This window comes from Elgaria multicarinata, chromosome 2 (genome assembly GCF_023053635.1).
Source record: "Elgaria multicarinata webbii isolate HBS135686 ecotype San Diego chromosome 2, rElgMul1.1.pri, whole genome shotgun sequence".
Lineage (NCBI taxonomy): Eukaryota > Metazoa > Chordata > Lepidosauria > Squamata > Anguidae > Elgaria > Elgaria multicarinata.
Window position 1 is genome coordinate 1174063 of NC_086172.1, and position 15830 is coordinate 1189892.

The following is a 15830-nucleotide window of genomic DNA, read 5'->3' on the forward strand; positions in this document are numbered from 1 at the left end:
GACAGGGGGAGTGTAGGGGAAGAGGAGACCAAGGGGGAGGCCTCTAAAAAAATAAAAAAAATAAAAATAAAAAATAAGTAAAAAAAAGAGGTGGGAAAAACAAAGAAAAACATAAAGAGAAAAAAAAACACCAGAAAACCACCACCACCAAAAAAAAAAAAAAAACCCCAAAAGATCTTTCTTTCCCTTAAGACATCCTCATATAGTTGTGTACCTTCAGAGAGGACACAACAAAGCAAAGGCAATTCCACTATAATCAAAAAGGAAAAAAACCAAAGCAGAAATCGACAATATGGATGGAAAGGAGTCCCTAGAGGTGCAAAGGGTGTGCAATGTCCGTGATTCTGCCTGAGCTCAACATGGCGTATACCTGCAACAAGTGCAAGCTGGTGGCACTTTTGGAAGAAAAAGTGAGAGGACTTGAGCAGCGAGTGTCCACCCTCCAAGGAAGTCGAGGAGTTCTTAGACCGAACGGTGGAACTGCAACAGCAACAAGGAGCACATGAGATTGAAGAACAACAGCCAGCTGAAGCAGAAGTGGAGTATGCTGAGGGGAGGAAAGCCAATGAAGAGGAAACTCCCTGGAAAAGAGTGACAGTTAGGAGAGGAGGAATTAGAAGGCATTCTGCACCGGTGGAACCATTAGAGTTAAGCAACCACTTTCAGCTTCTGGAGAATGAGACTGAAGGACAGTTTGCAGAGGAAGAAGTACAGGAGACACCATGCAACAGTGACCAAGAGGCAGAAGGTAGGTCAACCAAGAAGAAGAGAAGAGTAGTCGTTGTGGGAGACTCCCTGCTGCGTGGGACTGAAACCCAAGTATGTTGTGAAGACCCATGGACTCGCCAGGTGTGCTGTCTCCCTGGAGCACAGATTAGAGATGTGACTGAAGGGTTACCGAAGCTCATAAAGCCCACGGACACATACCCCTTTCTTCTCATCCATGTGGGAACAAATGATGTTGCCAAGCAGAGCTACGAAGAAATCATTTCAGACTTTGAAGTTCTGGGAAGGAAACTGAAGAACTTTGGGGCCCAGGTAGTTTTCTCATCCATCCTCCCGGTTCTTGGAAGAGGACTAGAAAGGGAAAGAAAAATACTCCGGATGAATGACTGGCTTTGAAGGTGGTGCCGGCGTAAGAGTTTTGGATTCTGGGACCACGGGCTATGCTACTTGGAACATGAACTGCTGGCAAGGGATGGGTTGCACCTCACAAGGGCTGGAAATAATGAGTTCGGCCACAGCATGAAGAACTTGATCAGGAGGGCTTTAAACTGAATCTTACGGGGGCGGGAGACGTAAACCTCGAGGCAACAAGGGATGAAGGCCAATGCACCACAGTACAGAGAACAGCTCCAACAGTGTCCCAAAATAGTGTCTGCAACAAGGTAGGAACAAAGCCAGACTATAAAACACATGATCTTCGATGTCTATATACTAATGCCCAGAGCATGGGAAACAAACAGAATGAACTTGAACTCTTATTACATGAAGGCAAATACGACTTGATAGGTATAACTGAAACTTGGTGGGATGACTCCCATGACTGGAATATAGCAATTGAAGGATATAACTTGTTCAAAAAGAACAGAAGAAATAGAAAGGGAGGTGGAGTTGCACTATATGTTAAAAATGCCTATCCCTGCACAGAAATACAGGCGGATGAGACTGGGAGCCCCGTCGAGAACGTCTGGATTAAAATAAATGGGGCAAGGAATAAAAAGAATATGATAATCAGAGTCTACTACCGACCACCCAATCAAGGAGAAGACGAGGACGAAACTTTTGAGAAACAAATTGCCAGTGTTTCAAGGAAGTGTGATGTAGTAGTGATGGGGGACTCCAATTACCCTGATATCTGTTGGGAAACCATTACTGCCAAAAGCGGCTCTTCCAAGAAATTCCTGACATGTGTGGGTGATAACTTTCTCCTACAAAAGGTGGAGGAAGGAACTAGTGGGTCGGCAATCCTTGACTTGTTATTGACCAATAGGGATGACTTAGTGGATAAAGTGGCAGTTACGGGAACTCTGGGGAAAGTGACCACGTCATACTTGAATTCTTGATTAGGAAGGAGGCAAAAGTCGAGCGTAGCCATACACATGCTCTGGATTTTAGGAAAGCTGATTTTAATAAACTCAGAACTATAATAAGTAAGGTCCCGTGGCAAGGGAGCCTAATGAGAAAAGGAGTGCAGGATGGGTGGGAGTATTTAAAAAATGAAATTTTAAAGGCACAGTTTCAAACAATTCCGACCAGGAGAAAAGATAGAAGACAACAGAGGAAACCAATGTGGCTCCACAAAAAGCTTAGAGATGACCTGAAAACAAAAAGGGATACATATAGGAAGTGGAAGGAAGGCCAGGCTACAAAAGAAGAGTACAGACAAGTGGCGCAGAAGTGCCGAAATGGCGTCAGGAAGGCTAAAGCTGTGAATGAGCTGAGATTAGCGAGGGATGCTAAAAGCAATAAAAAGGCTTTCTTTGGATTCGTGAGTAGTAAAAGACAGAGAAAAGAAATGGTGGTTCAACTGCTTAATGAGGATGGCAAATAGATAACAGATGACAAAGAAAAGGCTGAAATGCTCAATTCCTACTTTGCCTCGGTCTTCTCCCAAAAGGGGGTCTATGACCCCCCTGGAAAAAGTGAAGCAGAAGTTGAGGGGGCAGGATTGCAGTTTGAGATTGATAAACAAATGGTCAAAGAACACCTAATTTCCTTGAATGAGTTTAAATCTCCAGGGCCCCATGAACTGCATCCAAGAGTAATGAAGGAGCTAGCGGAAGAACTCTCAGAACCTTTGTCTATTATCTTTGCAAAATCATGGAAGACAGGTGAGGTGCCGGACGACTGGAGGAGGGCTAACGTTGTCCCTATCTTCAAAAAGGGCAAAAAGGAGTAACCTGGGAACTACAGACCATTCAGTCTGACATCCATCCCTGGGAAAATTCTGGAGCAGATTATAAAGAAGTCAATCTGTAAACGCCTTGAAATCAATGCAGTGATTACTAGAAGCCAACATGGATTTGTCAGGAACAAATCCTGTCAGACTAATTTGATCTCATTTTTTGATAGGATAACCTCCCTTGTGGACTGTGGGAATGCTGTGGATGTCATATATCTTGACTTCAGCAAAGCTTTTGACAAAGTACCACATGACATTCTGATTAACAAACTAGCTAAAAGAGGGCTAGATGGAACAACTATTAGGTGGATCCACAGCTGGCTACAGAATCGGACTCAAAGAGTGCTTATCAATGGAACCTTCTCAAACTGGGGAGAGGCAACGAGTGGGGTGCCGCAGGGCTCAGTCCTGGGCCCAGTACTCTTCAACATTTTTATTAATGATTTGGATGAGGAGGTGCAGGGAACGCTGATCAGATTTGCAGATGACACAAAATTGGGTGGGAAGCTAATACCCTGGAAGACAGAAACAAACTTCAAAGTGATCTTGATAGGCTGGAGTGCTGGGCTGAAAACAACAGAATGAAATTTAATAGGAATAAATGCCAAGTTCTACATTTAGGGAATAGAAACCAAATGCACAGTTACAAGATGGGGGACACTTGGCTCAGCAATACTACAAACGAGAAAGATCTTGGAATTGTTGTAGATCACAAGCTGAATATGAGCCAACAGTGCGATATGGCTGCAAGAAAGGCAAATGCTATTTTGGGCTGCATTAATAGAAGTATAGCTTCCAAATCACGTGAGGTACTGGTTCCTCTCTATTCGGCCCTGGTTAGGCCTCATCTAGAGTATTGTGTCCAGTTCTGGGCTCCACAATTCAAGAAGGACGCAGACAAGCTGGAGCGTGTTCAGGAGAGGGCAACCAGGATGATCAGAGGTCTAGAAACAAAGCCCTATGAAGAGAGACTGAAAGAACTGGGCATGTTTAGCCTGGAGAAGAGAAGATTGAGGGGAGACATGATAGCACTCTTCAAATACTTAAAAGGTTGTCACACAGAGGAGGGCCAGGATCTCTTCTCGATCCTCCCAGAGTGCAGGACACGGAATAACGGGCTCAAGTTAAAGGAAGCCAGATTCCGGCTGGACATCAGGAAAAACTTCCTAACTGTTAGAGCAGTGCGACGGTGGAATCAATTACCTAGGGAGGTTGTGGGCTCTCCCACACTAGAGGCATTCAAGAGGCAGCTGGACAACCATCTGTCAGGGATGCTTTAGGGTGGATTCCTGCATTGAGCAGGGGGTTGGACTCGATGGCCTTGTAGGCCCCTTCCAACTCTGCTATTCTATGATTCTATGAAAATATTGATATAGGAATGTCCACTTTGTAAGTCACTTTATTATAAAAATAATTATATATTGTTTAAAAATTAACAAAAGTCATTTGAAAATATAAGTTGCTGACTTATGACAGACTGAAATTAAATAATGTGCAGCTTCCTATTACTGCATTCTGTACTCATTAACATAGGACTAGATGAGGCTGTTAAGAACATTTATGCATATGGAACTTTGCCATATGTAGGTACACATCCATCCAACATTTGATGCCTATCTTATTGTGTGCCTGCAACAACTTTGTTGAATATATATTGCATAAAGCAGGGCCTTGGGTCAGCCTGGGTTAGGTCATCCCAAGAGAGGGTTTTGGTTTGTTGTTGTTTTGCCCCTGAATAGAATCTCCTGTTATTAGTGGAATGAAAAAGTTCCTTCCTCCTTCCCCCCTAGCAACTAATTAATTAAAAAAAAAATAATAAAAAAATGTCCAGGGAAAGGAAGACAATCAGGCTGAAATGGGAAATCCTCCCTCCTCCTGCCTGTGATACAGGTCTTTTTGGATACTGTGGTTTTTGGGAAGCAATTGCCCGATTAAACAAGATACTCAAGGGCGAGTCTGTACTAATGTTTGTAAATGAATACACTAATAAAGGTGTAGCAAAACCCAAAGTTGTCCAAAGAAGAAAAGGCCATGTATATAGAGGGTGGGGTGGGGCTGAACTTAGAAGATGAAATTTTCTTCTGTGATGAGTACGGTAGTTCGTCATTAGTGGGATATGAAAAAGACTGCATTCCTGAATTGGTGTCTCTTACACATAGCCCAGAATGGCAGGATGGCATTTTGATCAATTTTGAGCAAGTTATTTTGACATTAAATTAGAGAGCACCTTTTCATGCTCAGCCTTTAGGTTGTTGGATGAGAAATAAGGTGGAATATCTTCATGAGGTATTTGACCAGGTCATAGAAGCAGACATTTGGACCAAAGCAGGGCAGTAAGGAAAAGCTCTTCTGTATGGCTTTTGTTAAGAGAGGAGGAAATCGAGTAGCCCTTTGCGTGTTCCCTTGGGGAAGCACAGGTATGGCCCCTTCTGCAATGGCTATTCTTGACAGTATCATTGAAACAATATATTGCATAACTGGTATGTTTTTGGAACTCTGATGATAAATGTGTAACTGGCAGATCTTCACTCGAAACACCATTGTTCCTGTTGTTTGGCCTGGGCATAATAATAATAATAATAATAATAATAATAATAATAATAATAATAATAATAATATATTTCTTACCCGCCTCTCCACTTGGATTGAGGCAGAGAACAACAGTGATCACAACAGTGATCTGCCTGCCTTCAGTTTCCAACAATCAGAACTTGGATTCTCAGAGGATTTTTTACAACTTGACTCTGGATGAAAAATGTATTGGTGAGAGAACTCTTGGGAAAATAATCTGTTCTTCTTCAGTCACATATTAAAAGGGACATTACATGAGCAAGATTTCATCAGAATAAGGTATAAAGATGCATTCATTTATTTAGATATTCTATTATTGCATTTCTGGGCCAAAATAGGTGGTTCACAACAAAAGTCATTCCCCAAACAGTTAAAATTAAAAAGTATTACAAGTTTAAAAGTATGTTCTTCACTGAGCTACCTGCGCATTTATGATGGTGGAGGCTAGTCCATGGAAGCTTATGCTTATTTTTTTTTAGTCTTTAAGATACCCCAAGACAGTTTGTTGTTTCAGTATAATAATTAACTTAATGAATATCCAGGGAAGACTCAATATCTGAAGAAAATCAGTGATACTTTCTCATTGAAACATAGAGTGGGGCCTTTGTGGAAGACGCTAATTGTGCAATCCTATGCATGTCTAATCAGAAGTACGTCCCATTAAATTCATTGGGGCTTACTCCCAGGTAAGTGGGTATAGTATTGCAGCATTAGCCAAAGACATCTTCTGAGAGGAGAATGGTCACCAGAACTTACTTCAGAAAATAAAAGTCTTGCCTAAGTGAGGAAAATAAAAGGGAGTATAAGCTTGCACAAAGATGATGCAAGCAGGCAGTAAGAGATGCAAAAAAGCATTTTGAAGAGCACATCACTAACAATATCAAGGCCAATAATAAAGAATTTTTTAAATATATCAGAAGCAGGAAACCAGCTGGGGAAGCAGTTAAGCCGTTGGATGACAATGAAGGGAGTACTAAAGGAGGACAGGAAGATTGCAGAGAAGCCGAATGGATTCTTTGCATCAGTGTTCACTGCAGAAGATACAGGACAGGTGCCTGTGCCTGAACTGATGTTTTCAGGAAGGGAGTCTGAGGAACTGAGGCAAATAGTGGTGACAAAGGATGAAGTTCTCAGCCTTATTGACAAATTGAAATCAAATAAATCACCAGGCCCGCATGGTATCCATTCTAGAGTTCTCAAAGAACTCAGCTATGAAATTGTGGACCTTCTAACAAAAATATGCAACATGTCCCTAAGCTCAGCCTCTGTACCAGAGGACTGGAAGATGGCCAATGTTTGTTTTCCCCCCTTCCTTTTATTGTGAATATTGGCAAAATATAACAGAAAATACATTGTGAAAACGGAAAAAAATATATAGGATTATCAACAATTTCCATCATGTGTACCGTTCATTAAAAAAAAGGGAGAGTTATACAAAGGTTTCCAGAAAAGCAGATGGCCAATACTACACCAATGTTTAAAAAGGGATCCAGGTGAGATCCGGGAAATTACAGGCTGGTTAGCTTGACATCCGTTCCAGGTAAATTGTTTGAAAGCATTATTAAAAACAAAATTAGTAAGCATATAGAAGGGCATGTCCTGCTGAAGAAGAATCAACACGGCTTCCGCAAAGGCAAGTCCTGTCTCACTAATCTACTAGAATTCTTTGATAGTGTCAACAAATATGTAGACGGGGTGATCTGGTGGACATTGTTTACTTGGACTTCCAAAAGGCTTTCGGTAAAGTCCCTCACCAAAGAATCCTGAACAAACTGAGCAATCATGGAATAAAAGGAGAGGTCCTCTTATAGATCAGTAACTGATTAAAGAACAGAAAGCAGAGTAGGAATAGATGGTAAATTAAACAAATAGGGATTGTGAGGAACTCTAAAAGGATCTCTCCAAACTCAGAGAGCGGGCATCCAAATGGCAGATGCAGTTCAATGTAAGCAAGTGTAAGGTGATGCGCATTGGGGCAAAAGAACCCAACTTCAAGTATAATCTGATGGGATCTGAGCTAGCAGTGACCGAACAAGAAAGATCTTGGGGTTGTAGTGGACAAATCGATAAAATGTCAACCCAGTGTGCAGACGCTGTAAACAAGGGAAACTCCATTATTAGAAAAGGAATTGAGAATAAAACTGCCAGTATCATATTGCCTTTGCACAAATCTATAGTGCGACCACACTTCGAATACTGTGTACAGTTCTGGTCACCACACCTAAATATATATATTATGGAACTGGAAAAAGTGCAGAGAAGGACAAATAAAAGGAAGTACTTCTTCACACAATGCATAGTTAAACTGGAATTTTCCAATTTGGATAGCTTTAAAAGGGGGTTGGATGTATTCCTGGAGGAGAAGGTTATCAGTGGCTACTAGCCCTGATGGCTATGTGCTACCTCCAGTATCCGAGGCAGTCAGCCTATATGCACCATTTGCTGGGGAACATGGGTGGGATGGTGCTGTTGCACCACGCCCTGCTTTGTTGGTCCCTAGTCAACAGCTGGTTGGCCACTGTGTGAACAGAGTGCTGGACTAGATGGACCCTTGGTCTGATCCAGCATGGCAGCTGCATTTTTCCCATGGAGGTGGGAAAGCATTTATCCATACTATTGCTACCATCCAGGAAGTGCAGCTTAGCTGATGATTGCCATGGGATGGCTCCCCCCACAATCTCCTAAGTAGACCCTGCAAAGTAGGGGCTCTGTTTATCTCTAGGAGTTTACTGTAAAGAACATCTCATATAGATGCTAACCTTGACACTGCTCAGTTCTTTTTTGGGAGTCAGAGTGGCTCTTCTTGGAGATATTCTCCATGAAATAATCAAATAGTTCAGGATACTACTGTAAGGCCTGTTTGTCAACAGAGACCAAACATATGGAATAGTTCATGTCCAGATTCCAGAATCCAGGTTCTACAGGAACAATAAGCCTAAAGCCTTGTATGCCTTTCCATCCCTCAGCCTGATTCTGACGGTTCTTTGAAAGATCAAGGAACAAATGGCGTTTTAATAGTGCCCCACTGGCTAAGGAGGCTATATTTCTGTCTCTAATAACTATGTCTGTCTAATGACACTTGGTGCTAATGATATGTCTGGACCAGATGTTGAGTCAGTTTGGAGAGCCTTTTGGCTTCCATACATCAAGCCACTTAACAGGATCTATGGGACCACTCTGGAAGCATATTTTATACGTTATATAAGGAAGGGTGGACTCTGTGTCTTGTGGGAGCCCTCTTATCTATCTGCCATCTGCAGCTGATGAGTGTTGGAGTCCAACAATATCTGATGGGCCACAGTTGCTCCACCCCTGAGGTAAAATGGTCAGAAGCCTTTATTCCCCCACGGGGGTGTTTTGTATCGTGGTAGTAGTGGTTTTTTGGGAATCATTCCTTCCCAAGCTCAGAGCTGCTGAGGATCCATACTTGAGATACTGAAGGGTTTTAGATGGTTTCGAGGAAATGTTTAACCTAGGAATAGTTGGGGAGGAACAAATTGATGAGCTGCACGTTTGTCATTTCTGCTTTTAATTAACAATGTTGTTTCAATGCTGGGTTGTTTCATGGAATGTTAACCCATTAACAACCTAGAATTAACCCAACAACAAACCCCAGTCAATTGTCAAACAACCTGAGAATTGCTTCTGTGATGTGTAAACCCAGTCACACTGTCTTCTAGAAAGGTAACCTGAGACTCTTCGGACTCTTCCAACTAAGAATGAGAGCAGTTCTAGGCATCCTTCAGTGAGCGTCAGACCCTGTTGGTCCTGTAAGAACTGGGAAGTGGGAGCCTACTTCTCCCCTCTTGTAATTTACAGTCAGTTAAGTGGCAAGGTCACCCACTGTAGAGTAAGACTACTTTGAAGATGGTAGCTTTGGCTGCAAAGCACCTAGTCTCAGCCTTCCCCACAATGGAACGCCCACAGCAGCTAGAAATTTCAACCCTGGGAAGCAGGGTGTGACAAAAGCAGATCCTTGTAGTTGGCCTCTAGAGAAAGTGTGTGGTTCCTCTTCTTCTTCTTCTTCTTCTTCTTCTTCTTCTTCTTCTTCTTCTGCTGCTGCTGCTGCTGCTGCTGCTGCTGCTGCTGCTGCTGCTGCTGCTGCTGGAAGGCACATATGAGACCTAGGAAGGGTAAACACCAAGAGACAACAAGAAAGGACAAACCAAGAAAGCCAGGAGCTAGAACTTGCTGTCCAGTCCAAAGCAGGAACTGGTCTTGTCCTAATGCCTTCCACCAGCATTAAAACTCTCTGACTTTCCACTGAAGATGATTTATCCTACCCATCCACCCTTAACAGAATACTTCTATGATGTTCACACACCATGAACTTCATATTATCTCTATTTATTTATTTATTTATTTATTTATTTATTACATTTTTATACCGCCCAACAGCCAAAGCTCTCTGGGCAGTTCACAAAAATTTAAACATTAACAAGGCTTTGGAAAGGAAATGTTAGAATATTGGCCAGTTTGCCATCTTACTTTTTGAGGGTCAAGCAGCACCAGCACAACACATATACAACTGGTGTGGCAGCAGTAAGCATTGATACTTGACAATGTCGGATAGTCCTAACCATCCTAATTTCATTCTGTTAAAAGGCAAAAAATGAGCACCACTAGAAACCTGAGTTCTATGGATTTCAAGAGCTGGGGAGACCCATCCTGGCTTCTACTGAACAAGAGATGCCCTTCTTCCAGGAAACCAGATTTCGCCTGTTTGCCCAGTTTTTTGACAAAACAAAGACTAACTGGCTCATCAGTTAGGAAATCAGCAATAAAATCTGCTTCTTGATATGCCTTTGAAGTGGATTTCTTGTACAAGGTGTAAAACAAAAGCAGTGTGGACAGTGTGTGTGACAGTTATTGTAAATATTTTGAAAGTAACAAGGATTGATCCTCAAATTTTCCATCATCCAGAGACAAGAACAGTATGTTGTGGACGAGCTGTGGAGATTATTTATGTAAGTGCTGTTTTATACTTTCAAGTTAAGAGTCATAGGTTGTGTACTGCAGCTTTGGAAACAATGTCCATATTGCCTGACGTTTGGGAAAGCTAGAGCAGACAGTCCTGTTTCCTGCTGCATAATATTTCAGCAACATAAGATTGAAATGGTCTACAAATCTATACAAAACTAAATTCTAAGCAGGCACTTGGTTTTTTCTAAAGAGGCTTTATTACTATAACAGCTATTGATTCTAGCTACAGTGCAATAACATAAGAGTTCTGACAGAATGAGAATAGGAAATCCTCTTGCATATAAATGGGTTTGAAATTGTGTGTGTGTGTGTGTGTGTGTGAGAGAGAGAGAGAGAGAGAGAGAGAGAGAGAGAAGACACACAAAAAGCTCTAGCTTTGGTTAAGTTGAGACTAAGCTTTCTTCTCATATAAGCACCCCCACACTCAAGAATGCTTTTATAGGAGATTGTTTTGATGGATTCATCAATTTAGCTTTTTAGACAGGTATTATACTTGACAGAGTACAATCATCTTATTGAGGGTAATGTCAACCTCATGGGAGTCAAACAAGATCCTAAGGAAGAATCCATTAGAATTTCCCCCATAAATGACTTTTATCCAAGTTTGAAATGTTCAGACATCAGCTAAATAAACTTTTAGAAACTGAAGGAAAAGGAATTTCTAGGCCAATAATATTTTCTCTTACTGTGACTTCCACTTCTTATGGCATATTGTAAAAACTGCCTTATTAGTATGTACCCAGTTGAATTTTTAAAGCTATAAAATGTTGTATCTGACCCTTAGTCAATTGTTAGAAGTAGTCACTTAGGGTAATGTGAAAGGTATCATTGTTCTTGAAACTAATGGATGAAGACGCTTTAAATTTTCTGCTAATGAATTTTGCCCTATTCCAGCTCATTTTCTGAAGCGCCAGTTGCAAATGGGAATAATCTAATGCCCTTCAATAGTGAGACAGTTGTGTTCCTGCCAGTCTCTGCAGAGATTTTTGTTTCCTCTACACATGAGTGGGTTTTTTTTTCCATACACACACCAAATTTACAATTTCTGCATTAATAAAGCCTTTCAGTATTACTGTTCTCACGAGATACTTATTGTAGAAATTTGGTAGTTTTGCTGCCTTTAAAGTATGTACTGATTTTCATATTGACAATTGAGACTCAATATGATGTTGTTGTTTTTCTCTTTCCCAGAAAATGTTATAGGCATATTTATAAAATATAAGATTTCATTCTGATTAATTGAATAAATACTCTCAGAAAATCAGTTATTTTATTTAGTATTTGAAACAATGAATCACAAAAAAGATTTTTTTTCCTCCAGGTTGAGTTTGCAATTCAAACTTGTTTGACAAAATAGCACCTAAAGCAGCCTTTCTCTAACTTGGTGCTCTCCAGAGTTTTTGACTTCAAGTTCCATCAGCCCTAGCCAATATGGTCAATGGTAAAGAATGCTGGGAAATGTAGTCCAAAATATTGTGGGGAGGGGACCACGTTGGGAAAGGCTGATCTAAGGGATACAACTCTATTACTTTAAATTAAAAGCAGTACTTAAATATCAGAGATGGAAGTTAAAGATTCCTCCATCATGGATTTTTCTGTTCATCAAACATCTAAAAGCCACAACTATGTTTTGTCCCTGTAACATTTCCAATAATGAACATGGTTCATTGTTGCTTTTTTTTGTAATTTGCACATAAAAGATTAGTAGCTGTGTTAGAGATCTTCCAGGGTAGCTTTTGCACGAGGAGTTTCTGGTGGGCACTTTGGCTCTAAGAGCTTTGCTGCTTATTAAAATCCTATAAAATCCTACGAGCAATTCCTGTAACAAATGTGATTAACATTTTGAGCATTTTTCCTTGGTTTTAATTCCTGTCTTATTTCTCATTCTTTCACATTCAGCAGTACAATAAAATATGCTTTAGAAAATCAATATGACTCTATGTATCTTTAGACAATTTATATTAATAAACTTTAATTGGTATACAGATCTTGGCATGACTACCTTACATTCTCTGCCCTCGGATCTTTGCTTATGACAAGTCTTAAAGGTGCACATTCTATGGGGAGTCTGCAAGAAAATTGATATTTTTCTTTCATATATATTTAATGTGAAAAGTATCCACATTATTATAGATTACATTATTATTATTTCCTAATTATTCCTTTTTATAACCATAAAATGGTTATAAAATGATTAAGTGTGTGAGAGAAATTGTTATCATTTCCTCATAAGTACAGCATTATATAAAGAACTGAACTCTGTTTTTTTAAGTATACAGTGTTTAAAGGATCCGGAATTGCTAAGACTTCAGCATATATTCCCTACAGTTAATATCCTGAGATGAGGCTCAAGCAGATTATATTTTCCAGGATAGAGATGAAATTATTCTAGCACTGAACTAAACCATTCCCCCCCTCTCTCATCAATGTAAACGGTAAACATTTTTTTAAATGCCCCTTCCTAGTTAATACTTTTAAGAGATCTGAACATGGAAACATTGGCATCACCATTCAAAAATTTCAATATCAATAAAAGGCACTGTCCTACAGTATCTTATATACAGTACATTTTGCATTGCATAGATTGCCACTAACATACATGCACACAGCAAAGAAGTAATGTACAAGTGACCAGGTGAAGTGATTTTGCTGCACAAACTGCGCTCATGTACCTGTTTGAGTGAAGAATTGTTTGTAAAACATTTTCCATTCCAATGAGCAGTTCATCCTATCTTTGCTAGTCCTCATTCTCACAAAGCAGCTTTTCTTTTTTCAAGGGAGTGGTTTCTGGTCAAATAATTGCAGATCAAAGCGCACCCAAATTTCACCTGTTGGTACCTCGTGCAGCAGTAAGCGTTTAGTTATAGGTCCCTTGTTTTCTTGCTCTGTTCTGATTTTGGCTACTGGAACTTCAGTGCGACCCAAAAAATCTGTTTAACAAACACAAAACCCTTGATTAAGTCACTAAGTGTGAAGTGAATAAATTAGCAAATTAAATGTGATTAAAATTTCATAAGGAAAATGAAACATTAGGGCATGTTCAAATGCTGATTAGTGGACTGAATTGTCATCTTGCCAAATGAATGTCTTCCAGCTATGTGCTACCAGGAAATGAACAAAAATTGTTATTGGATGGCAATACTCCAAACGCTCCTGCATAGCTATTACTTTTCTGAGCTGAAGCCCATACTTGATATGGATAAGAAGCAACTAAGGGATTGGCTATTTGGGATAGATTCCAGGAGGGATCTGCAACTAATTAAAAACACTAAATTCTCCTGGTGGTTCCCTCTTTTGAAAACAACATTTCAGAGCCAGCTATTTGTCCAAACTGAGGCCACTTTCCCTAAGAAATGTTTTTATTGAACTGAATCATAGAATAGTAGAGCTGGACGGGGCCTACAAGGCCATGGAGTCCAGCCGCTCCTGCTCAATGCAGGAATCCACCTTAAAGCATCCCTGACAGATGGTTGTCCAGCTGCCTCTTGAAGGCCTCTAGTGTGGGTGAGCCCACAACCTCCCTAGGTAACTAGTTCCATTGTCGTACTGCTCTAACAGTCAGGATGTTTTTCCTGATGTCCAGCCAGAATCTGGCTTCCTGTAACTTCCAAGTGATGCCAACTGCAGTTCTAGATGGACACTACCACAAGGTGCCATTTGAATGCAGACTGCATCTGTGGCCAACATCAAGTGGAAGACATTGTTCACTACATGCTAGTTTGCCCTCTATAGGGAGCCAAGAGAGAGATTCCTGAAACCCTTGTAAGCACATGGATATAGGAACACCCTTGCAGAAATTCTTTTTCTTCTGAGTGATACCAACAGTTATGTGACACATACACTGGCAGCAAAAAAAGATTAGGAAGAGAGAACTAGACAAAATTGCCATAAACTGCCATGGAGATTCAGACTGCTGAGTGAAATCTGAGTTTTAGTTATGGTAAATTTCAAGTTATCTGTGTATTTTTGAGGTATTTGTATTACTGTATATATGTATGATGCTTTCTTTTGATTTGTCATGGCCTTTGGCTAGTACAATAAACTTTGGATTGATTAGTGGATGACACCGAGCTGGAGACTGGTTGGTTTGGCTTCTGTAGATGTCCCTGGATCATGGCTGTGACTAGTTGACATCCCAGTGCCTCAGCAAGATATTCCAATGGATCACTATGTTTACCGTCATTGCTCTCAACTGTAATTGGAGAGCATCCAGCAATGAGTCTCCAGTAGAGTTACTGAAAACGATCTAGGGAAGCTTGCCCTTCAGTTGTTTGGATGATGGGACCATCATTGGTGAAGAGGAAGAGAAAATTTGGAGCAAACACTTTGCTTTTCTGCCAATAGGTACTGTAGGTCATAGGGGGCAGGGACACCCCTTGAAGGAGTCTTTACAAAACATTAGCCCTGCCTATCTGGCCAAAGGGATGGATTATCTAGAATTATTGAGGAGTCAAAATTCCCTGTAGAAGTCCTGGGGAAAATCAGTTTGATTTTTTTGTGGTCCTTGCTTCAGCTTTCAGACATATACTAGACAGGAAAAACACTTCAGCAGACATTGTCACATGAAAAAAAAAGTTTTAAAGTGACAAAGACCCCTAAGTTCAAAGTATAAAGTACTTGTACTTCAATGGACTCTGTGCTTGCAGTTACATTCTGGAAATGGAGCTCTGCTAAGATGCTGTATGAGTGCAGAGGTCTACTATACAAGAATGGCATATTAGTCTCTAGGCGATTTGAGAAATGGGTGGTACCCCTCATCCTGGACCCTCATCTGATAGTACATACAAAAAGCACCTGAACTGAGGAAGCCCACAGCCATAAAAAATTAATCGATCTTGACAGTGTTGGAAATAAATTTCCCACTTGCGAAGACTTGGGTGAGCCAGAGTTAAGGGAGTCTCAACATCTACTTGCCCTCATGCAATGAATGGCAGACATCATACCAGGGGGACAAATTATTTGATACTGAAAAGCAGAAGTTATTAGAGTCCTTCTGCACTCTGTCCCACAATGCACAAAATGAAATTGCGAAAAGACTCATATTTGACAAATATGAAGTCATATGAAAGAGGTCCAAGTGGACAAAGGGAGCTCCACTGGGCTCTAGAAAGTCCAGCAACAGTCCATCAAGCAAACAACGTTGGAAGAAAGGAGTACACTGAGCTGGGGTCTCTGAGCGAGATGATCTGCCTCCCGTACTGCCAGGTTACCACAGAAATAAATCCACTCTTCAGCAAAATTGACCCTAAATGTATCATCAATGATCCTGTTTACTCAACCAATTATCATAAAAGCAGCCAACTACTGCATCACCAACCTGGCTAGAAATGAGAGAGTTGGATGTGGAGGTAAAGCATTTGAGGACACCTTT

General features: G+C 40.7%; 2 protein-coding genes across 3 annotated transcripts in view; one reads left to right on the top strand and one right to left on the bottom strand.

The window, feature by feature from the left end:
• The window catches only part of FAM228B (family with sequence similarity 228 member B), a 63469-nt gene extending 53193 nt beyond the window's left edge, over positions 1-10276 (top strand). The window contains exon 11 of the mRNA XM_063115905.1: positions 10082-10276. Coding sequence (XP_062971975.1) covers positions 10082-10274 — 193 coding nt within the window. The 3' untranslated portion in view covers positions 10275-10276. The remainder of the gene's footprint in view (positions 1-10081) is intronic.
• A 2149-nt stretch (positions 10277-12425) lies between these two features.
• ITSN2 (intersectin 2) overlaps positions 12426-15830 on the bottom strand; it is a 199386-nt gene continuing 195981 nt past the window's right edge. For both annotated transcript variants that reach the window (XM_063115903.1, XM_063115904.1), the window contains one exon: positions 12426-13389. In XM_063115903.1, the coding sequence (XP_062971973.1) occupies positions 13232-13389 (158 nt within the window). In that variant the 3' untranslated portion in view covers positions 12426-13231. The remainder of the gene's footprint in view (positions 13390-15830) is intronic.